General features: G+C 43.1%; 1 protein-coding gene across 2 annotated transcripts; it reads right to left on the bottom strand.

The window, feature by feature from the left end:
* Nucleotides 1–1719: 1719 nt before the first annotated feature.
* RAVER1 (ribonucleoprotein, PTB binding 1) lies at nucleotides 1720–25412 on the bottom strand. 2 transcript variants are annotated; one of them, XM_060268796.1, is made up of 15 exons: nucleotides 25158–25412; nucleotides 19840–19906; nucleotides 17639–18108; nucleotides 16077–16268; nucleotides 15259–15388; nucleotides 14416–14516; nucleotides 13733–13819; nucleotides 11308–11419; nucleotides 9363–9598; nucleotides 7629–7722; nucleotides 7065–7207; nucleotides 6380–6457; nucleotides 4809–4934; nucleotides 3487–3570; nucleotides 1720–3390 (listed from the first exon to the last, which is right to left on the bottom strand). In XM_060268796.1, exons 1-15 carry the CDS (start codon nucleotides 25368–25370, stop codon nucleotides 3244–3246), a joined length of 2280 nt encoding a protein of 759 aa, XP_060124779.1. In that variant the 5' UTR covers nucleotides 25371–25412; the 3' UTR covers nucleotides 1720–3243. The 2 variants fall into 2 exon arrangements, with proteins under 2 accessions (XP_060124779.1, XP_060124780.1); XM_060268797.1 differs by lacking the exon at nucleotides 13733–13819.
* Between the last annotated feature and the right edge of the window lie 269 nt (nucleotides 25413–25681).

The following is a 25681-nucleotide window of genomic DNA, read 5'->3' as shown; positions in this document are numbered from 1 at the left end:
TTTCAGTGGTATATGACGCCTGGAGAAAAACATCCTGCCAAACTTTTCTGCCCGGCCCTATCATGATACTAAAGGGCTGAATTAAGTTACTTGCCAAGAGCAAAATCACATAAGAAGCAAGAGACTGAAGAGATCAGTTGCATTTTTTTATTTAAAAAGCTGCAAATAAAAGACATTTTTTTTAAAAAATTAATTTTTATTAAAGATTTGTGTGAGTGGTTCTTCCACAGGACTTTTTTATTCTTAGAAGTAGCTTGGGGGGAAGCGGAACTGGATTTTGATCAAAGCAGTTGTGCTGGCAGAGAAGGCTTAACCCTTCCTTACCATCATTTCCCCCAAATTGCATCCCTGGAGCTATTTGTCCATAAGAATCCACCAAACATTGCTGCTTTTAATAGTGTTTAGAGCCCACCAACTACACCTTCCCAAGCTGCTTTTAAGCAACAAATCAGAAGACCCAATCAGATCTGCTTTATTGCAAGTCATTTGGGCACAACACTCCTTGAGAACTTTCAGTGCTTCTGTTTTAGCATCTTAGAAACGCAGGATATCCCCTAACTTTGCAGATGCTGAAAGGACTAAAATAACAATTTTGTAAGTTCCTCATGGACAAGGGAAGAACAAGGTACAGTCTTTCAGAGAACGACAGTCTTGGCTGGGATACACCCAGAGCAGTCAGGCATATTTAAACATAAGAGGATTAAGTCCCAAAGGTCCTGTGCATGAATTCACTTAAATTCAATACCATGTTAGCCATGGTAGCACCCGTTTCTCTGGAAAATGGCAGATCTTAATATTTTAACCAGAAGCCAATGGTAGCCCTATTCCATCTTGTCTCATGTCACCATTAAATCTTACATGTTTTTCCTTTTGGGACATCACTATGGTATAAGCCTTCTCACTTTCTTCTGCTGCATATTGGATTTATACACTAGTTAGCACCAAAGGTGTAAATAAGCCCTCCATCAACACTGTTATAACAAGGTCCATTTATATAAACTTTAAATACCGGTATTTTGGCAGGTATTATGTTTAAAATCTATGGCACAAATGGAGATACTATCCCTTCAAGAGTGGTTGAGGGCTGACAAGCCTTTCATAAACTGAGAAGAGATTATTTCCTTGGCCCAGTGGAGTGAGAGCACTTTGTACAACTTGAATTGTATGCTGAAGCAAAGCAAGTACCGTATATGTGTAATTTTGTTTCAATATTTTATACAATATGTCATAGAGGAGGGAATTAAGTATACTTTACAGGAAAAAAAATATTACAAAAGACAACACAAATCAATGCTGGAAGGATATCATTCAAACTTAATCCATCCCCACCCCACCCAGAAATTAGAAGTTGTGGTATTCATTTAAAGGTAAAGGTAAAGGAAGAGGGACCCCTGACCGGGGTCCAGTCGCGAACGACTCTGGGGTTGCGGCACTCATCTCGCTTTACTGGCCGAGGGAGCTGGCGTACGGTGTCAAACAGGGTCAGGGAATGGTGGAACCCAGGGAGAAGAGCAGCCTGGGGAGAGTCTCATGATCCATACAGAGAGGCCCCCGGGTCTGAAGGTTGCCGACCCGCTCTAGAGTGTATTTTTACCATTGTATATACAGTTCTAAATCATGGTACAGAGATTAGGCAATCCAGCTTGCTCAAAAACATCTGCTTCCACTGCTCATTATTCTTAAAGCTCCATGCACAAAGAATGAAAAAGCGAGAGAAGGTCTGATATAAATATAACTTTACTTTGGAAAGTTGGTATCCAGCTGCCAATGGATTTCAAATCCCACGACATATACAGCTAACCAAGCAGTATCTACAGTAGAATCATCATAGCATGTTTATAAAACAGAAAATGTATATAGGCTAAACTACAAATCCCCCAGGAAAAAGGCCACAGACCCCTTTCTCTGTCTCAAAGCAAACTCCACACGCTGAGAAAGGGTAATACGGAACTATCTCCTATTGTGAACCTAAGCAACTTATAGGGCCGTTTATCTCTGTACCAAGCTAAACCTTGTTCGGAGAATGTCCTGGCAGAATAGGGTTGTGCTTTCCATCTTTTCTCCCTCGGTGTAAGGGGAAGAGGATCATTCACAGCCCGTTCAAACTGGAGCTTGTAAATGCCAGTTCAGTGGAACCCACTCAAAAATCTTAGCTCTGCAAAAAGTGCAGGTGTAGCTTCAAGGCTGGGTCCTCTCAAAAAGCCAAATGGAGGACTCCTGTTGCCACCAAGATGGAAAAACGCTATGCAAAATTCTAAGTCACCCCAGGGAACAACACCCAAAGGCAGACCCAGCCACAGGAGCCTGGCTTAAGTGTTATCAGACTGCAGGATCAGCATTAAGACAAAACCACACTCACTCAAAAAACCTTTGCACCCAAGAAGGAATTGGTCTAAACCAATGAAAAAGAACAGCAACAACCCAAGGAGGGAGAGAATTTAAAACAAATAAATCAAGTTCATAGAGTTTACCAAGATCGCACACTTCTAAACTATGTATTTTTAAATGAAGTAACTAAAAGCATGGATTTTTTTTTAAAAAAAGGTAATTTACAAATTAATCATAACCAAAATAAGTACACAGACTTAATGTTTAAAAAAATAAAAGCAAAGTCAGATTGCAGGGGAGGCAGAGCCATGTCTCTACCTGGGGGCTGCAGGAGCATAGTGATGGTGACAGGCTGCAGCTGACTAGGGCCGTGTTTTCCAACGTGACCACGCAAGAGTTCTCCGTTGCCATCTTCTTCCTCTTTAGCAGTTTGCTCTATCACACTGCAGCAATCCAGAGGCACCTACAGGATGCAAGTACATTCCTTTGCTGGAAAAAAGTGTTAAGGCAAGAAACTCGTATCTCTAGAAAGCAAGGCCCTTGCTCAACAGGACCATGCAAGTAGAATATACTGCAATAAGAGCACAGAACAGGAAGGAGCCCAAGTAGGGAAAAGGCATCCAGTTTCATTTTGGTCCAGCTGGCTGAGAGGCAGTAGGGAGCTGTTTGCAGCTTGGTGGTGCTTCTCCTGATTGTCGAAATAGCCTCACTTAGGGAAAAGGGGCATTTGCTGCAAAAAGCACCAAGGGTTCATCTTCAAAGCCCAGGATGTGCTTGCGTTGGATCCCATGCTCAGAAGCCAAGTCCTCTGCACAGAGTCTTAAAACCAAGTCTAAGTAAAACATTAAAAACATTTTTACAAAAAATTTACATATTTGGGGAAGAAGAAAAGTGAGCGCTTCTATAGGAAACTGATTAAAATATCCTCTTTCGCTTCATATAGGAGTCTGCGTAGTGCCCTCCCAGGCCTTGAGAATGCTGACCCACATAGCTCCCTTCTGGGCTGGGTTCTGGGGATGGGAGCAGGTGGGAAAAGGCCCGTTTCTGGCCACCAACCGGAGACTGCAAAAGCAATGAAGGGGAAGAGAGGCAGAATTAGGGAAATGACAAGACACGGAGGAGCTAAAGGTTTCAAAGTTCAAAGTTGTACCAACCCACCTTTGAGTAGGTGCTGTGTGAGTGACTTGTTGGTCCTAGTCCCATAATGCCATCTGCTGCACTCACAGGGGGCATCCCAACTGCCTGGAAGAAAAGGCAAGAGGAGAACGAACATCATTTTTGACTGCGAGGCTGACACTCCCCTCCACTACCCAGCGTGATACTATGAAAAACACTACACTGATAAAGGCAATATGTCAATCCTTCAGGGATACGGAGGCAAAACAAGCTCTCACAAGTGGCCTGAATGGGTTGGCTTGTTTGCTTAGCATGACTTTAACACACACACCCCGGGTTCTCTGGCTGTCCTGTGAGATTTCCCTCCAAATACTTTTCCTTTAAAGTTCCTGAAGAAAAGCATCCAAGAATCTCACGCTAACAAATGAAGCCAGAAACCCCCCTGTGCAAAATAATAGAATAAAATTAGACTAATTTAATTTATATATTGGGGTCAATCTACAGAAGGGTCTAAAGTTGCAGATTTTGAGACTGCTAGTAATACAAGTACGGATCACTACGCTTGCCAAGGCATGTCCATTAGGATCTTGCACTTTAAACAGATCAATGCAAGATCAGAATGCTTTTTTTAAAAAAGCATCATCAGTTTCCAAAAGGTTTACAATATATCATGTTGGCAAAGCAAGCCCAGAGCACAGAATAGGCACATAAACTACCTAGTTTTCTTGTTATTTGGATCCCAGCCAATGTTTCCAGTCTTGGAGAATTCTACCAATATTTTCCTTCTTATTCCAGGCTCTTGCCCTTCAGGTATTATTGGGACTATAATTCTTGTGATCGCTGACCAGCAGCCGTGATGGCTGGGGCTGATGGGAGCTAGAACCCAACAGCACAATAGATTCTCTATTCCCACTATAAACAAAGCAATTCCATGTTCACCTTTTCTTTTACAGGATCTGCAACTCATGCTCTTTGTGGGTTATATCTGAAAGTGTCTGCAATCTCCCTTGATCATATTCTACTGAGGTTTGGACATTTCTATCTTCAGCTGTGTGCAAAAGCTGTTGTCATAGGGAAAACTAGTGGCTACGAACTCAAGTGAAAAGCATGGTAGCCAATGAATGGGTTTGTCATTGTTTTTTATGTATTTTGTGTTCTCATTTTGTATTTTTATGTTGTCAATTGCCCTGTGATCTTGGGGTAAAGAGAGGTATACAAATTTAACAAGTAACAAAAATAAAAATTAAAAAAATGAGACCACAGCAGCAAGTGACTGGAGCTGTTAAGTGTGCCAGTGTAGCATCCAAAACTATCCAAATTTGCTTCCTAACACAAAGCACAACCGGCATTATGGGAAATCTTACTTTGTTTAGGTGGCTCTGTCTGAGCCCAGCCTGAAGGCCGCTGGTGAAATAGGAGCTTGGGGATCCGGAATAGAACGGAGGCAGAGGGGCTCCAAGGCTGTTCCGTTCAAACCCAGGTGATGACACCTGGAAAAGGGGAACAAGATTCACACCGGCTACTTGTGGGCAGAGCTTCTCACACCCCTCTCCACACTGTAGGACAGCAACAACTAAAAATGACTGATCCCCTCCCACCAGCCTATGCAACTTGCCTTGGAGAGGGAGAGAAAGGAGTGCAGCCTTATCAGCTACTAAGGGTCCTTTAAGTTGCCCCAAGCAGGACAGAAATAGTCAAAACGACACCGGGGTTGAGTTCTTCCAGAGAAAGAATTTTATTTCTTATTAATAAGAGACTCAAGGTGGTTAGTTGAGAAAGAATTTTATTTCTTATTAATAAGAGACTCAAGGTGGTTAGTTCCACGACAAGAGTAAAGAAACACAAATTGCAAAGCTCTCTTATACCCTTCTTTTGGGCTCTTTCCCCCTCCTCTGTAAGAGTGCGCACGCAAGGGGTTCACGCACGCAAGGAGGTCACTAGTACACGTTCTGTGCGTAAACATATGCTGGCTTAGGCAGTGGTAACATAAACAGGACTATAGGGGACAATGGTGATTTGCGCATCTTCCCCCCCCCCTTCACATCATCTATGCGTATTGTCAATTACTGTCGAATTCATATCTCTGGCTGGCCCTGGTGCCCTTAGGTAAGTTCCGTGTCTTCGGCAGCTAACACATCATTCCCTTTGATAAGAGGAATGTTTTCATTTTACAAGGCTGTTCTGTCTTCCTGTCAGTTCTATGCAATGCCTCCTTCTTACCCTTTGGCACACAGAGAGAGGCAAAGAAAAAAGCATTTTACGCACGACATCCCAGGGCTACAGCCTATACAGTCAGAATTCATACAATGCAGGCAATGCAAACTATAGGATCAGATCTACCGGTAGCTCAATAATACAATTTGCAAATCACTCTCTACAGGAGGATGGCAGCAGCGCTTGTCACCAGTTCAGCACTGCAGGATGGTTAGAAGAAAGAGTCCATTTCCTGCCCACAACCTTCCACAGCTCTGTGCCCTCCTTGTGCATTCTGCTACACAGTTAGCGGCCGTTTCAAGGACGGCTTGCTCTTAACCACCAAGTTTGTGGGTGTTCCTTACCGGACCATCTTCTATGCACATTAAACTAGCGCAAATCACATCATTTCATAACGACAAATCTCATAGTTATGGCACTGCAGCATTCTAAACCTACTGCCTTTCAGTAGATGAGGCCAGGAGTCGACATGTTTTAGTGCCACCATATCAAATCCAACATGGTATTTAGGAATATAAATACGACAGAGGCAGCTCCCTTGGGACTAGCCCAGGGGTAGCCAACACGGTGCCCTCCAGATGCTGCTGGACTCCCAACTCCCATCAATTCATGCCAGCAATTATGGGAGCTGCAGTTCAGCAAGGGCACCATGTTGGCTGTGTCTGGATCTACCCCATCCAAGCTACGGTAGGTAGAGGCATTTAAAACAATGGATGTTTACCTTCTGCTTGTTGTGTGCAAATCCACCTAGCTGGGGCCCTGTCTCTCTGGCCTGGGGATACATTCGCGTTCCCAAGTCCTTTTGATAGAAAAAGAGAAAAGGCAGGAACTCTTTAATCCCAAGCTGTGTAAACTGGATATAATTATGCCCCAAACGTTTCATAGCTGAGTTGGTTAGAGCATGGTGCTGATAACACCAAGGTTGCAGGTTGATCCCCATTAAAGGGACAGCTGCATACCCTGCATTGCAGGGGTTGGGCTAGATGACCCTCAAGGTCCCTTCCAACTCTGATTCTATGTCATTTGAACTGATATGGTCACCAATGAGAACTAGAAATCTGTGCATACAAGAACATAACATTTATTTCATAAAATTTATACATCACTCGATCTCAAAATAAAGTCAAAGCGCTTTACAAAAAAAGGCAATAAACTCAATAAAAAAGTACAACCCTAAAACATACAAAAGGTAAAGTACTAAAAGAGATTAAAATTACACCCTAAGCATCTGGGCAGGCTTGTCTAAACAAGGATGTTTTTTAGCAGATGCTGTCACACAGAATAATAATACAGAATGAAGAAGCAGAGCCTAAAGGGCATTAAGATAAATGAAAGCAACTCCAGCTCTTTAACCTTGCTGTTTATATTCAGAAGCCATGGCTCATAATGGATCTTCAAGTACTCACTGGCTGGTAGTCAAAAGCACAGCCTTCTCCTGTCAACCCAGAAGAAGGCAACCCAGCATCAGATAGGGAGGCCTGTGGGATTCTGGGATTTGAAACATTGCCCAGTACACCAGTCTTCAAGCTGAATGCTTTGTTGGCCCCACCTGCAAAATCAAAAGAGTTGACTATTAGCATGCAAGCAGCACGGTAGAAGAACCAGGGATGGGATAGGCTTTGTCCCACTCTAGACTCACCTCAGGGCTGCAGGAAACACCCTCATTGTCTAATCATGCAAGGCCTATAGCTGCAGGCAGAAAGAGCACTAAAAACTGCCATGCCTCTGCCCTGGTATTACCCATTCTGCCTCCATAAGACAGCGCAAAACACACCATAAATTATGATTTTTTTTAGCAAGTACTAGAGAACACAGTTTTGTACTTTCATTTCTCTTGTGCCAAATAAGGGATGGCATTCAGCTAACTTTTATTCAGTGTAGACCCACTGAAATTAACATGTCTAAATTTGGCCCATTAATTTCAATAGGTCCAATTTAGCCAAATACCACTTAAGATGTGGCCACCTTACCTCCAGGCTTGTTCGTAGGGAGAAGACTTTGCAGATTTAAGTAAGGATTGAGTGGAATCTTGAAGTCTTTGGGTGGCTCTCCTAGCAGAGAGACCTGTAAGAGAGGCAATAGTGAGCACCATTTCCTAGAGGTTTCCAGCTGGTGCCCTTAACAAAGACAAATCACACGTTGTGTGATAAAAAAAGTTAAACAGTTTTATTTTTTTGAAGAAAAGGTGGATGCATCCTTTATTAAAAAACAAAAAGTTAAACGTTAAGTCCAATGTTGGCGCTTGGTGAAGTGATCTACCCTGTTTCTCATATTTTAAGACATACCCATAAAATAAGCCATAGCAGGATTTTTAAGCATTCAAGGAATATAAGCCATACCCCGAAAATAAGACATAGTGATAGGCGCAGCAGCAATGCCGGACGCGGCAGGAGGAGGAGGAAAAAAATAAGACATCCCTTGAAAATAAGCCATAGTGTGTTTTTTTGAGGAAAAAATAAATATAAGACATGTCTTATAATATGAGAAACACGGTATTGGTTTTAAAGAGATTCCCAGCGACAAACACTTGGCAGTTTTTCTTCTAATAAAATGTGCAAGAGGATATACATACTTTTGACGCACTGATTACAGAAGGGTGGACAGGCTAAACACAGTGCCTACACTATGCTGAACATCTTCCGGCTGATCACTTGCAGCCCGATTTTGAAAACCCCTGAAGCCAGTTATGCTATAAGGGGCTCCTCTTGGTAGTTCCACCTCCTGAGGGATATACCTCCCTCAGAAGTTTGGTGTGTGTGGCCCAGGGCCTTCTCTGTGGCAGCCCTGAAGATGAGGAATCTCCTCACCACAAATGTACATCTGGCTTCTTCACTATGCGGGTTTCTTTACCCTGGCCTATGCTATCCAAGATAGGTGTTTTCAGAGCACACCCTATTCCTGTGACTGTAATTTGCTTTAACTGTTTTCAATTCTGAATTTTAAATTGTTGTAACCTGCCTGGGACCTGCTGGTGAAGGGCAGGTAATAAATTTAATGATAATAATATCTAGAAGTCTAGGAACTGGTTACGTTTCTATCCAGTTGCAACAGTTTCAACCCAGGGTTTCAATGGGGGCATGAGAACTGAAGAATTCAAAAGCAGGAGGAGAGCTGTAAGGGAAAAGGTAAAGAAGAAGAAGAAGAAGAAGAAGAAGAAGAAGAAGAAGAAGAAGAAGAAGAAGAAGAAGAGGAGGAGGAGGAGGAGGAGGAGGAGGAGGAGGAGGAGGAGGAGGAGGAGGAGGAGGAGGAGGAGGAGGAGGAGGAGGGGGAGGAGTTTGGATTTGATATCCCGCTTTATCACTACCCGAAGGAGTCTCAAAGCGGCTAACATTCTCCTTTCCCTTCCTCCCCCACAACAAACACTCTGTGAGGTGAGTGAGGCTGAGAGACTTCAGAGAAGTGTGACTAGCCCAAGGTCACCCAGCAGCTGCATGTGGAGGAGCGGAGACGCGAACCCGGTCCCCCAGATTACAAGTCTACAGCTCTTAACTACTACACCACACTGGCGGTGTATAGGACGGAAAAGCACAACTGAAGCTGTCATGCAATATAAAAGCACTTCAGTCAAGACCCTCACATCTTTCTGAACTGCAATGCTGAAGGACAGAAAGGCACCACATAACATATACTCAGATTTTCACAAACGTAAACCTTCACAAGGTACCAGATTCCTCGCAAAAGTTCATTGATAGCCTCACACTTACCCCAGATGATGGAGGCCCATTTTCTGTCTGCTTTGGCTTCTGAAGCCCACTGATCACAGACCCCAGGATGGAAGTGGTGAGGCCTTGCAGCCCAGGCGGGGTCAGGTGGGGTCCTATCACAGAGTTCTCCCTCTCCATTCCCAATGGTCCCAGAAAGGATGGCAAAGGCAAGTTTCCTGAAGGCAAGATTGGAGACTTCACAGGTCCTGGAGCCATATCAGAAGGTAGGGAGCCACCTAAGGAGAGAACATGCACCCAGGTGAGAGCCACCTCCAAAAATAAAGTAGTTTTGGAACCCAAATCATCAGGTTGGAACAGTCAATTTACTGTTCAAATGTTGTCAACTAACCACTTCTTTAATTCATGGTGGTTAAAATACCTTAAGCTGCAGAAGGTCATTTGCTGGGCTTTTGCCAGTGAGGAAGGGAGTAAAATGGGGCCACACAACCTGGTAGGGATTTATACATAGACTGCTGGTCTGAGTCCTTTCCACAGGAACAAGGAAAAGCTCCAATGGGGGCAAGAGCACAATGGGTGGGTGAAAGTTTGCTACCACCTTCAACAAAGTCCAGAAATAAACGATAAATTACAAGAACTCAGGCCAAAAGAAGATGGATTTCAAATAAATCTTCACAAGGTTTTATTGATGTGATGTGGATTAAATGGGAATCAATCCCAATTTTGAAGGCAAATAAAGGTAAATTCCAGTAAAAATCAGGACAAGGCCCTGTTTCGACTATTCTTCGTCTTCAAGGCAAACATATTTGGTACACTTTGACCTGTGAATCTTTGCTGACGAAGAATAGTCGAAACAGGGCCTTGTCCTGATTTTTACTGGAATTTACCTTTATTTGCCTTCAACATTGGGATTGATTCCCATTTAAACTCCGCATCACATCAATAAAACCTTGTGAAGATTTATTTGAAATCCATCTTCTTTTGGCCTGAGTTCTTGTAATTTATCGTTTATTTCACCACCTTCAGCAAAGGCATGGGTGGGGAGACTCCTTCAGACAATGCAAGAAAAGTAGCAAATCCTACTCTCCTCCTATATTGCTCAGGTTGGTGGCTTCCTGTGGAGCTAAGACTCAAAACATCCCTTCATTAAACACTACGGGACTCACTGCATGGAAGGAGAGTTAATTTGCTCCCTTCCATGCTATCCTGCTCCAAATGAGGACTTGCTGAACAACTTGCTGTGCAACTAGCCTGAAACCTCTCCCTTCCTCATCAACAACTGCAGGCCTGAGGATATACTTGTTTGATCTGTAAGCAGAGTTCTTTGCTCTGCCGATCTTCCTACACAGGGAGTGGCACCAACCTAATTTCCACACAGGGCTGCAGGAGCTACTCTGGAGTGAAGAGAAGTGAAAATAAAATGCACAGAAAGATTTCTTATGGGCCAGAACCACAAGCAGAACATAGCTGAAGAAGCAACTGCTGTGGCTTGCAAAAATACCAACAGTTACTGAGTTGCTGTAGGAGTAGATCTTGATGAGATGAAGTTGCTGTGAGGTGCAGCACCAATTACCATATGCTAAGATTTTTTTAAAAAAAATCTTTGGCCCTCTCACTACATCCCAAAGCTTTCTCCTATTCAAAGGAGAGTCTGCTATACAGCAACCCAAGTAAACGCTTCTGTTGTGATGAAAGAATTCTGGACTTGGATCAGCAAGGTAAAAATCACACACAGCTTTATTGCAGACTCAAAATACAAAGTACTGTATAACAATAGTATAAATCAACAGTTATTAAAGTGGTTTCTCTTCTGGTTAGTTTCTGAAAGATTTTGTATAAATCGTCACCTTTTACTAAAAGAAAAAATCTACAAAGTAAGTTAAATGAGAAAAAGAACATAATTTCCGTAGCTTTTAGTAGAAACCATCACTCAAAAATAAAATTCTGGAGAGGATGTTGTTATGACCCTATACCACAAAGCACTTACCTGAGGACATCTCACTCAGCAACTGATTTCCTGTTTGAGAAGCTGGTGTGTTTTGCATTCCCAAAGCATGCTGCAAGGAACCCAGTGGAGACTCTCCCAAGATTCCTGGTTTCTACAAACAAATCAATACGTTCCCACAATTAAGACAGGAAACAAGACTGTGTGTGATTAAAATCCAACACACTCAAGCCAATAATCCACTACAAACCACTAATCTCAAGCAAGGCAATGGCAAAGGCATACTGATCCAAATGGTTAAAAAAGGGGGGGGATCAACTACATACAGCCACATCACTCATGTCTCTAGAGCAGTGGTTCCCAAGCTTCCCCCCCCCCAAGGACCACTTGAAAATTGCTGATAGACCACTTAATGATTTTTCTGCCTGTTGCAGCAATTGCGCTGTGCTAGATGATGTATGATTTTTAATTTTATTTTTACTGTTTCTTTTATTTCTAACATTTTGCATTCTGTTAAATTCAGACTGTAACACAATAAAGTACAATATAAGAATCTAAAGAAGCAATAATAATACAATTTAAAACCAGTATGACTATTTAATGCATACATACTGCAGACCACCTGAATGCAGCTTACAGACGCCAGGCAGATCATTTTGCTAAACCAGTGCCCAGGTAACTCAATACCACCGGACACTCCTGGCAAGCTATGTTCAGATACAGAACAGCCTGAAAAAGATGGCGCTTTACAGATAGGAGAGAAGTGCACCAATGTCTTTCAGATGGACTTCACAGGACTTTGCGGTATAGACTGAGTGAGTTTAGCTGTTGCAAGTGGCCGAAATGCAACACAAACAGAATTCTACAGCACAAACTGTTAGCTTAAATTCCAGCACACTCATGCCCTTTCCCCATTCTCCAACTGTTCTTCTACTGCTGTATTTCCATTTCAAAGCAACCCCCAGACAATCCAATACAGCTGCTAACTTCCTTGCACCACTGTTCTGAGTATACGAAACAAAATAATAATAAAAATTCCTTCCAGTAGCACCTTAGAGACCAACTAAGTTTGTCATAGGTATGAGCTTTTGTGTGCATGCACACTTCTTCAGATACACTGAAACAGAAGTCACCAGACCCTTATGAATAGTCAGAGGGTGTAGTGAGGTTGATTTCATGCGGCTCAATGTGGTGCCTTCCATAGTACTAGTTACAGGTAGGTAGCCGTCTTGGTCTGACATAGTCAAAACAAAATAATAATAATAATAATAATAATAATAATAATAATAGTAATTCCTTCCAGTAGCACCTTAGAGACATTCCTTCCAGTAGCACCTTCCAGAAAATTCCTTCCAGTAGCACCTTAATTATATTATTATTATTATTATTATTATTATTATTATTATTATTATTTTGTTTTGACTACGTCAGACCAACACGGCTACCTACCTGTAACTGAGTATACGAGTTACTATTATTTGAAAGATCCTCTTTGTGATAGTTGGGATGGATTTTGCTGTTCAGCTGCAACAGGGACAACATTAACAGCAGGCAAAACCACAACATTCAGGGCTATTTAATTCCAATGCAACTCCACCCCATAGCTGCCAAGTTATCCCTTTTTTTAAGGGATTTTCCCTTATGCTGAATAGGCTTCCTCGCGAGAAAAGGGAAAACTTGGCAGCTATGCCACCTCAACCACAGCAAGTTCTAATAGTTGTTTGTGGCAGACTCTTCCATCAATGGTTGGAGGCAGCAAAGCAGAATAGAAGCCTAGAAAGCTATGCTCTGAAACCCAACTTGTTGAGAACAAAAGTCTGAAGTCTGATAAGCAATGGTTTTCAACAAGGAGGCATCAGGAGGAGGTTTACCCCATCCAAATTCAGAGGGCCTATGTCAACCCATTTGGATATACTCCCAGAAGGAGATGGAAATGTGGAAAACAGACCTGTTCTTTTTTTTTTTTGCAGCTCTACCTCTTTGCCCTCTACTCCACGGCTCCTTGTCAAATAATGCTAGATATTTGGAAAACTTCAGACCACCATGGACAGAACTGCTCCATCATGCACAATTAATTTTGCTCCACAACGGTACAGCTCAATTGGTGGTGCATAGGCACACAGCACTCACTGGAATAAATATGTCCCCATTCAGCCTTAAGGAAGTGAAGAGGCAGTGAAGAGCTCCTCATCAACCAAGAACCCTCGCTTTATCACAAAGCCTTGTACTAGTCATGCTAAATGCTACTGCAAGCCAACCCCCCTGAAACTATGGGGTTTAAGGCTTAAACAGAGTGAAGTCCTAGTTCTAGGGGAATGTCTTGCACAACACATCCTCCCCAGTGAGACTAGAATATGATTAAAGTTGGAGGATGGTCCCTGCAGTGCTCCTTCATGCAGCGCACACACAATAAACACCCACACACAAGCAGCATGATTTTCACACACAGGTCTGGCCCAGCACTCACATGGAATATGGCCTGGTTTTCCTTGTTCTGCAGGAGTTGTGTCCAGACCTGGTTTTGGACTAAGAGCAAGTTTCCAAGAAATGCCTTCTGGAGCAGAAAGCAAATAGAGACCAGAGACAGGGTTACTAAAAGCCAAGAGAATTAAAACAGACAAGAAAAAAAAACAGAGAAGGAAGTTGGAAAGTAAGAGCCTGCATCAAACTGCTGCTGTGTACAAAGGCAAGCCACTCCAAGGACATTTCTATTACCAGGAGATCAAGCAGACTAGATCTTGCCCTGTAGGAACCAGATGGAACCAGAGCTGCTAAAATTCTCCCTGCCATTCGGCAAAGCATTGCAACTGTACACAGAGAAACTCCAGTGAAGAATTAAATAATAGATACAACTGGATTCTTTTGAGTGTGAGGCTAAAGTGAGTTAGGCTGCAGGTGAGTAGTGGAAGGATCACCAATGACAGAAGAGAATGATCCCCATGTAGAAACCCAAGGTACTTGTTTTCAATAGCAGTCGCTGCCCCTGCAGAGATATGTATCTGTATATAGAGGGGGTTTATTAGGAGTGGGGGGGGGAGAGACAAGGAGATTGTTCTTTATCTTTCCACAATCTGGAACACCAGCCCATCCATGGATAGGGCAAAGATTAACATCAATGTTGTTTTACCTGCAACACTGAATGGCAGTTACCTGTTGTGCTTGTGTTTGATTTTGAAGTGCTAGCTGAAGCAGAGCTGTGGACAGGGCAGGGTTGCTTAGCAGATGCACTGATGGAGGGGCTCCTAGGATTCCTGAAAAAGAAAAGGAAAGTTTTAAAAACTCTCCAATGTAATGGGGTGGGGAATCCCTTAGCAACCCCTCAAAATACTGCTGTAATGCAAACTGAACCAAAAAGGACAGCCCAAATCGTGAAACCCTTCATCTTTTAAAGATGTCAGAATACCTTATTCACTTTTGCTTTTGATGAATGAGTCCAGGCTAGTTTTTTTTTCTTTACTTGACAGCACTAGTTTGTTAGATACAAATCCTCACATTAGATAAACTACGAGTAAGAAGGAACACCATTTTGGTTGCCTCATGAAGAACTCTGAAGCACATACTACATCTGCAAAAGTGCCATCTTATCCATTTTGCATGAAACACAAATATTTGGTAAGAATTCAAGCTCTTTCTGATCTGAGGAAAGCTTCCCTCACAAGGGAACATACGGCATAATGAGCACTGAATACATGCCACGCTTTTTAAAGCTTGGTAGAAGGTTACATTCCTGCTCTTTTTGAACCTGCTCTTCTACAGCCCAATATAAAAACAACAACTGACATATCTATATCGTGAATACAAGTGATCCCTGTCCGATTGCAGCTCCAATCAAGTCAGTGATAACACATCTGGCCATTAGCATTTGCCACTAGGGCTGAGGAGATCAAACATACTCAATGGGCTCACTGTGGGAGGAAACCCCAAGATCACATAGCTCAATACCAAAGGTGCTTTCAGAGACATCCTATTTGAGGGCCCCTTATGCATACTTGCCTTGCTTTCCTCCAATGGCTCCATGAAGGAGAGGGTTGAATAAGAGCTGGACTGACGTAGGATTCCCTAAGCTGTTCAGAATCTGAAGAAGATTGGGCTCGGGAAGAAGCCCTTTTCCACGGTTAAGTGCCTGTAAAAGCAACAGCAGCAAAAAAACAAATAAACAAATAAATCAAGAGGCAGCTGGACCCACTAACTGATAGAAGAACCTTTTCATGATCATGACTCTAACCATGCAGGAAGGGAGCATCCGAGTGTACAGTTAAGGTTTCAGCTCACAAAGTAATTAACAGTTTACAACACAGAACACTTAAGACAGACAGCCTGCCACATTGGGCCATTGGAGGGAGACCTTTGGGGTTCTGTGAGCTGTATTTTGTTTTGAATCACACATGCACCCTTGTAATGAGGTGAGCTGAACATGTAACTAAGTTGCTCTCCTTTTTACTTAATGAGTCTATCAGTATCAAACCATCCGCACAATACAGTGGATGCCCATATAGAACAGATAATGGCTACAGGAGGAAGCCTTGTTGATGAGCAGAAGTTTGTCCAAAACCAAAACAATGGAGGCATTGTGTCAGTCCCTGGAGATGCAACACCCAACTCTGGACCCAAACTATAAACCTCTAAAAAAGATACAGGCACGAGGAGAAAGGTGGAGAAAGGAACAAAAGGTGGCATTGGCAAGAAGATGATTTCAAACTACACACAGAAAGAAGCATCATTTAACATATTTATACCACTTGCTAGGAAGAAAATCTTAGTGCAGCTCACAACATAAAACCATATAGTAATTATTGTGAATTGAACCTTACTGTTGCCTGTGCTGCTATCAGAGCAGCTAGCATACTTCGCCCAGGAGGGCCCGGAGCACAGAAGGACACTCTGATGTGGTTTCCAGCGAGTGGCAAGCCATTGGTGGCCTCTTGGACCATCTCTGCTATCTCAGCTGACTCGTACTCGAGGACTGCAAAGCCCTTTAGCTGCCCATCCTGTCCACATGCCAACTATGCAAAAGGAAAAGAAGGCAGTAAGAAGGTGACTCGGCACAAAAGAAAGAGGACATGGCTGCTTTATATGCTTTGAGCCAACCAAAGCTGAAGAACCTACAGCCTCAGAGAATCCCAGCAAGATTCTGCATCAGTAAATCCTCCTGCGCTTAGGGCAGGAGTAGTCAATGCATATTCTCCAGATGTTGAATTCTAACACCCATCAGAACTAGCCAGTATGGCAAGTAGTCAGGGATGATGGGAATTGTAGTCCAACATATGGAAAGAGCCAGAATGGTTATCTCTGGCTTACTGGGACATGTATCAGCTCATTTTGTCAAGAGAACCAAGCTACTACAAGAGAATTGCTGAGCTAGGGGCGAATGACAGGACAATCTTACAGCAACCCCCCACAAGAGGCTCATTGGCACAATCACAACAGCTAACCTCATCCCTCTTTTGCCTTAAGGTTGGTAACCAACAAGCACTTTCCCCCTCAAAAAGACAAACAATGCAGTCAAAGAAACCACTATGTTGCAATTCACATTTTGTTATATGGAATTGGGAGGCGGAGGAAGGTGGAGTTATAGCCAATAGCCCTGCTACTAGCATTACCAAACTGTTAAAGCAAGTACGGTAATTTGGCTAATTATATCCCATTTGCACTGATGGGGCTTGTGCGGCTTTTAAAATATGCAACTGCCTGAACCAGAACAGATTAATACTTCTACTTAAATTGGCGTGGCAAACAGTTTACTAGTGTGGTTGCATCTGTTGCTACAGCTATCAGATGGCAAAAAGGATATACAGTAGCTCATCTCATGTTTACAGAAAACCACAAAAATATGGAGGAGACAGATTCCAAGATTTCAAAACTATATAGAATTTGAACAGAGACTGTCTGTGGCCACAGGATTAGGCTTCCACGTTCTATACATTTCCTTGACCCTGGCCAGAAGTGCAATCTAATCAACATGGACTACATGATTCTTGTTGTCCCTTCCAACTCTACATTTCTATTATTCTATGTTGAGCACACAGAAAAACAAACTTTTTGCTTTTGGGATAGGTTGTGTGATTCAAGCAAACAAATTTCTTTGAGCTGGAAATTGTGCTAAATGTTAATCCCCTGGAAGTGAGTGACCAAGCACTTAGGACCAGCAGCAAGTTTCTAAATTTCATTATTGAAGAAGTTTGCAACACAACACTGTTGTGCTATTCACAGAAGCAAACTGGAAGGGGTGGCAGCCTGATCTTTTGTTGCTTCAGAAATATCCTGGGAAGTGGATTCTAAAGTAAGTGCAATAAGCCTGTTGTGCGAAACTGCTTTGAGTGCTGCACTAAGCGCATGAAGGGCAGCCCTCTTCCCTGTGGCCCAAGGTGCTTACCTGACAGAATGTTGGAGGGCAGATGGCAGAGAAGGTCTGCCTCAGTTCTTCTATATCATTGTAATTGTGTGGCAGTTTATCTATACATAAGCACTTTGAATGAATGAGGTCCAGGGTCAACTGGTTAACATCTGTCCAGTGAACATACAGAGTCCGTGTTCCCAACTGTTTGCCCAGCAGGTCAGATTTTGCTCTGGCTGCTGAATCCTTTTTCATGTACTCCACAAAGCCATAGCCTTTGGAGTGCCCCGTCTTCTCACTGTACACCAAGAAGCAGCGTTCCAGGTTCCCAAAGGGCCGAACCAGGTCCTCAAACTGTTGCTGCGTGTAAAGCTGGGGCAGGTTGGCAATGCACAGCAAGGCATCTGTAGGTTGTAACTGCACTGTGATCTCTTTGTCTCGCAGCTTGCTCAGGTGGAATTGCTTAATGGCCGATTCTGCCTGTTCCCCATTCAGTAACGTGACGAAAGCTGCAAGAGATGGAGGTTATGTAAAAGCTATTGACAAGACGTTACATAGCAACACACAAGTCAATGCCCACAAACCTCTGCATAGATTTCAAGGTGTATACCGTCAATCACAATTTTGCGCAGAGGTTCTGCTCCCGGCCACTGCACATTGGTATGCCCCGCCCTGTTGTGCCTCTGATGTGTTTAGTGATGTTTTTGGGTCACTCCTGGGTATGCATGCATACACAATCGTACGTCATTCGGATGCACGTTAATTGGTTGTTGCCTGTACGCAACAGAAGAATTGTCATGCTGGACTAGACAGAAAATCTACCCAGTCCGGCAATCTGTCCTTAGTTGTGGCCAAGCAATATATATCAAACACAGCATGAGTCAGACAAATATTTTCTTTTCATTGCCAACATCTGACATTCAGAGCTGAAAGATGCCATAATAAAACTAACTGCCAGGGACATGATAAATTAATATTGTTTACCCCATGACTTTTAGGTGCTTACGGAGTGAGTTACACATCCAGTTTAAGAGCACATCTGTGGTTACTCTTGGTGTTTCCCCATCCTAAATAAATTTTGTGCCTTTTATAAACTTGGTGACTACTCTGTTCAAATAATATAGAAGTGTCTTAAATTTGCTGATATTCATCCCTTGCTAAGTTTGCTTTCTTCCCTCTTTTTTCATTTATGTATTTACACATACATCTATATCCCAATTTTACTCCATTTTAAATTAATATTTTATTAAGAGATGGTAAAGTCCAGTCAAAGGCGACTATGGGGTGTGGCGCTCATCTCGCTTTTCAGGCTGAGGGAGCCAGCTTTTGTCCACAGACAGCTTTCTGGGCTTCTGGCACAACGGGACACCGTGACGAGTGCCAGCGTGCACGGAAACCCCGTTTACCTTCCCACCGCAGTGGTACCTATTTATCTATTTGCACTGGTGTGCTTTCGAAATGCTAGGTTGGCAGAAGCTGGGACAGAGTAATGGGAGCTCACCCCGTCGCAGGGATTCAAACCACCGACCTTCCGATCAGCAAGCCCAAGAGGCTTGGTGGTTTAGACCACAGTGCCACCAGCATCCCTTGATTGATGTTAGGATTGATGTGATGAATGGTCCACTATTAGAATCACCAACCTTCAGGCATGCATGCCAGAAGCTTTTCCTTTTCATGAACAATTTCGAATGCACAACAATACTATACTGTTTAAACAAGACAGAAGATATATGTAGCCTTGCCCAGTCTGTAGAGAGTGAGTTATGGATATTCAGAAATGAACAGAAAAAGCCAATGGTGTTATTTCCAGCACAAAAACCAGATACTCCCATGTGGCACATACAAGACCTCATGGGGCTCCTGGGCTTCTAATTTTCCAAATGAAGTTACTAGCCACCTCACATATGGTTGAATGTGCAAAACTGAAGGATGATCACACACAGAGGACAGTAAGACCAAGACAAACAAAATGTCCACACCAGCAAGCAAGAAGAATATTAGAAAAGATCCCCTCCTACATAAACTATGTGCATCAACCCATGTCATTCTCAAAACTATGTGCATCAACCCAATCTTTTAGTTACCCATGAATCTGCATTCAATGGAGATTTATTGAAAGGGGGTGTCCATTCAGCTAGGTTCAGCAGATTATTTTCTATTTGTCAAGAATTGAACAGTCAACCCACCCTATAACCCACCCTATGATAGAAAGGAGAATTCTGTAATGCTAGTTTACTTACCAGTTCCCTTGTATTTATCCACAAAACAGTACTTAAGTTCGTAGTCACTCAGCAGATCATGAACTTCCTGTGTAAAGTCAACAGAAGAAATCCAGTTTGAACCAGAGTGGGAAACATTACCTCTTTCATCAAAAGGAATCCCAGCCACTTCCCCCACCCCAGTCCACAGAGGCCAGAATCTGCCTAGAGGATAGTTTCAGCAAAATACACCCTGCCCTCATTCCTGAAGCCAGTCAAGCCCCCCTGCTAAACTGTAGAGCATGAAATGAGTATTTCATTTGATAGTAAAAGCTGCATCCACATCCTGGCAGTAACTCCAGCAAAGCCTAATCAATACTTTGAGCATTTCCTGGTTCTGGATTTTTTTATCTGAAGATTTATCTTGCAGGCTTGGACAAAGTCCAACTAAACATGCCATACAATTCAGGTTTTCACAGAACTGGTTTGAAAAGCTCCCTCTTGTTGAACAGAAAAGTTTGGCAACACTGTGTGCGTGAACTGACAAAGTCAAATAGCAAATATGCTCTGCTCTTAAAAGTCCCCTTTCTGGGTTCAAACTCAGTAATATTACTGGCCACCCCCCAAATAAAGTAATCAGATACACATTTTGATCCTAAGTCCATAAAAGCCCTATAATAATCAAATATGGTTTTGGGAAGTCTTTTTAAACAAATAATTCTTTGTTTAAGTGCTGTAACTTCAAAACTGAATGTGATGGAAAACAGAAGTCCCTCTCTGTTTTATATGGGATACATTATTAGAAAATTATTGAATTATCTGAGACTTGTGTTAGGTCAGATTAAGAATAACTTTACTGTGGTGTGGTCTGATTTTAGAATATCTACTAACACTGAAGATCATGGACAATCCCTGTGGCCAGTTTATAATAAGGTCTGGTTGACATAGCCTCTTTTCCTTTTCACATGATGTATCTGAAATAGTAAAATATGTTTAAATGTTGTAATTTATTCTGAACTCATCCATTCTGAGATAAACGAGGAACAAACTTACCTGCTCAATGGATGTTTTGGATATGCTTTATTATTATTATTATTATTATTATTATTATTATTATTATTATTATTATTAGCCCATATGACTGGGTTGTCCCAGCCACTCTGGGCAGCTTCCAACAAATATAAAAGCGTAATAAAACATCAAACATTAAAACTTCCCTATACAGGGCTGCCTTCAGACGTCTTCTAAAACTTAAAGGGTTGTTTATCACTTGGACATCTGATGGGAGGGTGTTCCACAGGGTGGGTGCTACTACCGAAAAGGCCCTGTGCCTGGTTCCCTGTAACTTCACTTTTGGCAACTGAGGTGTTTTCTGCAGTGGCTCCCCGTTTGTGGAATGCTCTTCATAGAGAGGTTCGTCTGGCACCTTCATTATATATATTTAGGCTCCAGGCAAAAATGTTCCTCTTCAACCAGGCCTTTGGCTGAACAATACTCTACAGCCTTTTAAATGTGCATGGGGGGGGGGTATTGTTTTGTTGTCTCCGTTTTAACTATTTATTCGTGCTTTTATCTTGTATTTTTATCTTGTGAATGGCCCAGAGTTCTTTTGATGAAGGGCGGTATAGAAATCTAGTACTGTAATAAATATTGTCTCAAGGTACGATTCACAAACAAAACTGGCCTACATTCACCATTATAAGGATTAGTTGCCAAATGACTTTGTGTTGATGGAATTAAATGTTTTTCAACTAAGATGATCTTTTAATTGAAAAGAACCAGAAGGCACTATACCTCCACTTAAATATGACATTATGGTCTGTATTTACTGAGGGAATTGCATAATCAGCATAAATCATCAACAAGAACAGCTGGCACCACAGGAGATCAGCTTCCTTTCCAGACTGCAGTCTTCCTGATCAGCAGCAAGTCAGTATTAGCATGCGCTTTATGCTGCCCGAGGCAACACTTTCACTTATTACTCAAGACACTTTTCACTTCTGGCAAGCAGGCGAGCTGAACAGGTTACCTCATTTGAGGCATGTGTGATCTTTTCACAGAAAGGAGTCAATCTCGCTCAAGGTCATACTGTGCCAAGCCAGCTAGCTCCACATTCTGACCATGAGAGCAAGAGTGCATACGGTAGATGGATAAGCAAGACTCTGGCTTGAAATGTGCCACCCAGAGGCAGCTTGAAACACTCCAATGTACTCTTCCAACATAAACCTAGACAAACTCTAGGGAGAGGGTGTTATTGACGCCCTTGAAAAGGCAGACATTCCAATTAAAGGCAATTCTAGAAGCCTGCCTCTGATACTTTGGCAGCAATCAATAGGGCTTGGGAATCAAGTGATCTCACCCAAACAATGAGGACAGGTCACAGGGTCAAACCTTTACCTGGTGGGCTGTTCAACTGTTTCTATGTAATAATGTAAAATGTACACAATGAGGATTTCCTATGAAGTTCCACTGTGCTTTCTAAAGTTCAATTGCCCTTCCTGATCAGACAATTCACTCCACTACATACAGGATGCGGATGTAAATGTAATCCTCATAAGAATTTTTTTTTTTAAATGAGACGTTTATACAGAGGTGCATCTTAGAACCTGTTTATAAAACACCTATCTCTAAGAAATGGTATCTATCCATTTAGGAGTTTCAGCCCACCTATAGTGGGCCAAAACTCTCTGCTTTGCTTACAGAGCTCTGGGAGACGCCAACAAGGCTGCCCGAGTTCCCACAAGAACCTCAGAGAGACCAAAAAGCAAAGTGGAGAGCTTAAAAGCTCTTTCTGTGCCAGGAAATCTAGCACAAAAGAAGCTTTTAAGCTCTCCACCTTGCATGCAATTAATTGGAGGCATTTCAACCAATCGTCTTTCAACTGCTCAAGGTTGAAATCAGAGTTCTTCCGGCTTCAGCACTCTCCCCTCAGGTCTCTATGAACTAAATCTGAGAATATGCATAGAGGCCGTAGATTCATTACATTTCTAGTCCACCATTCATCCAACTCAAGGTGGGCAATGACCAGTCAACCCACACTTGATTAGCTTCAGCAAAGTTACTGCATCACATGTTCTGTGACACATCTTGAAAGAGATGCAAATACGTAAACACACACAGACAAAATGATAGTGTACTGCTTCCTTACCATTGTATTTCCCTTAACAATCCTGTGGGAGTGCCACTATTCTGTAATAAAACATGCTCATTTGTTTCCTCAAAAGCAGATAACTATGGCCAGTTTAATTTACAATCCCTAGAGAAAGGTTTTCAGCAATGTTAATGGTGTGTTGTGTGAATAACTTGTCATCTTTCTTCTTTGTTAAAACTGCTGCTCATCAACCTCACTAAGTGGTTGCCAACTAACTCAAGAAAACAATTATATCTCTCTAGTAATGTATGCACCAAAACATAAGAAGCCTGCAGGCGCCTTAAAAGCCAACATATTCCTTACTGCTTAAGTTTCAGAGTAAAAGCCACTTCAGCAGGTACATCATGTTGCCCACTTGACAGGTGACAGGGTTATAGAAGAAAAAAGATCGAACATTAGGGCCAAATTCTATCCAATACAAGGAAGCAGCAGCAGATGTGTCAGAGTTCTCTAGAAAGTCCAAATGTAACAAGATAATAAGCATTTTTTCACCAACATGAATGGCTATCACCAGTGACTGCTATTGTGAATATCTTGAATGCATTTGGACTCTGCATAGAAATACCACACCTACTAATGCCCCTTGCACTTCTTTGCCTTTTAAATTCATGGTTTGCAACCCTACTTCTGGTTCATGCATTTCAAAACATAATGCGTAGGTTATGGGAATGTATTGTGGTATTATTATGTTTGGTGACTTGACTTTATGATAGTTTAGTAATGATTTACTGGTTGTTGAGAGTGAATTTGGTTAATTATTATTTGCTGATAATTTTGAGAGTGATATTTTGCCTAACAGATTATTGAATATTACTTTACAGTATTTGATAGAACTTGTTTATTTTAAAGTTGTTCTTTTTATTACGACTTATTTTCACTGGATCAGATCATTATGAGACGTGTGATCCTGGCTGTATATTCTGTTGTTTCTGCAGCTTGTAAGCCACCTTGGGTACAACAATACAGAAAGATGGCATACAAATTAAAAGTGTAGTGAAATATATCAATAATACACAGCTGAGAACAAAACAATACACAACTGAGAGGTTGCCCCTAGCCCAGGCATCCCCAAACTTCAGCCCTCCAGATGTTTTGGACTACAATTACCATCTTCCCTGACCACTGGTCCTGTTAGCTAGGGATCATGGGAGTTGTAGGCCAAAACACCTGGAGGGCTGCAGTTTGGGGATGCCTGCCCTAGCCCCATAGGATTATGTGCATTCTTCTACAACAGCCATAGAAAAGATTGATGATGTGTCTGGCTCAATTCAGACATGCTGAATTATGGTTATGGCTTAGCTATAGTTTGTGGTATGGTGTCCAAACTGAGCCATGGTGTGTGAGTCAGATTCAAAATCCATGGTCTGAAGTCTGTCTGTGAACCATGGTGTCTGAGTGTCTGTATTGCAGAACACACATCTCTTCCCACTAGCAGGGCGTTCAGAACATGCCCTTCCTTCAGCAAATGTGTGAGGGGCCAACGTGGCTATATAGCTGCTAGACACACACCCTGGACACCAGCTCTTCCTCCCCTGGAGGCTGCACATTCAGTGTCTGCGTGAAAGGGATGTACAAAGGCATGAGCCTTGTTTGCGTACAACTATACCAGTGAACAGAAAATACGTTGCCATGTTGGCAGGGGCCCATCTACAAGGCGTCATCCAACTTTCCCTCATGTGTTCACTGTGTGTTCACACATTTGCATCTGTACTGGGTTGCAGCTGGGGTGTGTGAGGTGTGTTTGAATATTCCCCCATACTCCCTACACATAGAACCCTATGTCAGAGAGAAGGTTCTCCGCTAACTTTTCCTTGACTAGCTTTGTTTGCAAAGATCTATTTCTTGAAGGCTAGAGAAGATCCACTGCTTGCTGTAGGAAATGGTACAGCCAGGAAACAGATAAATCGCCAAGGACTTTTTGTTCGTCTGTTTCAGCTCTTACTTGGTGAGAACTGAAGTGAGAAAAGTAGTGAAGATGCTTCGCTAGCAAAGGCGAATTACCGCACCCAGATCTCGAATCTTTTTCAGATGGCGCTTCTGAAAGGCAGTAGGGTCAGGCACTCTCAACCACAGGCAGATTAGTTTGCCGCTTTTCGTGAGTGAAGCGCCCTTCGCCGCGTGCGCGCAAGCTTCAGGGTTCAGCAGAGCTCCTCCGCAGGCAGAAGAAGGTGACTGAGAAAAGCGGCAGGGGGGCGGGGAGAAGGCTCACCTGGTTAGCGACGTCGGCGGGCAGCCCCCGGACGAGCACCTTGCGCCGGTTGCGGAACTGCCGGGCGCTCCTCTCCAGGCGGCTCCTCACCTCGGCCGGCTCCAGGCGAGGGAGCTCCTCTTCGCGGGCGCTGGCCGGGGCCGACGAAGCAGAGTCGGCCGCCGCCGCCGTGGGAACCCCCGCGGAGAGCCCCGCCACAACCGCCGTCGCCATCTTGGGAGCCAGCCGTTCTCTTCTCCCGCCCTCAGGCTAAGATCAGCGAGAGCAAGGGTTGGGAAAGAGCGGCGTCGGCGTCACGGCGCCAGCCCATTGGCCTGAGTAAGAACTCCGCCCGCCCCCCGGGCAGTCGTTGGTCGGGCGCACCAATGAGATAGGGCCGGGCTGGGCGCGGGGCGGGGTGATTAACCCTTCGCGGTCTGGCGCGGGAGGTGGCTGCTCGCTCTTCTTCTTCTTCCGGTACCTCGTCCCGCCGCGCGCTTGAGGGCGGAGTTGGCTCCAGGCCGTGGTGCCAAAGCCCGGCCGGA

This window comes from Zootoca vivipara, chromosome 16 (genome assembly GCF_963506605.1).
Source record: "Zootoca vivipara chromosome 16, rZooViv1.1, whole genome shotgun sequence".
In the NCBI taxonomy this organism is placed as follows: Eukaryota; Metazoa; Chordata; class Lepidosauria; order Squamata; family Lacertidae; genus Zootoca; species Zootoca vivipara.
Note: the sequence above shows the minus strand (reverse complement) of the source record. Positions and strands in the feature narration are given on the sequence as shown.

Coding starts and splice junctions, on each gene's coding strand:
- RAVER1 (XM_060268796.1), bottom strand. CDS start 25,370: ATGGCGACGGCGGTTGTGGCGGGGCTCTCCGCGGGGGTTCCCACGGCG. Junction 9,599..11,307: donor GCTGAGTGAGATGTCCTCAG/GTAAGTGCTTTG, acceptor TTCTCTCCTTAG/GTGGCTCCCTACCTTCTGAT. Junction 3,391..3,486: donor CACACAGCACCTACTCAAAG/GTGGGTTGGTAC, acceptor TTGCTTTTGCAG/TCTCCGGTTGGTGGCCAGAA.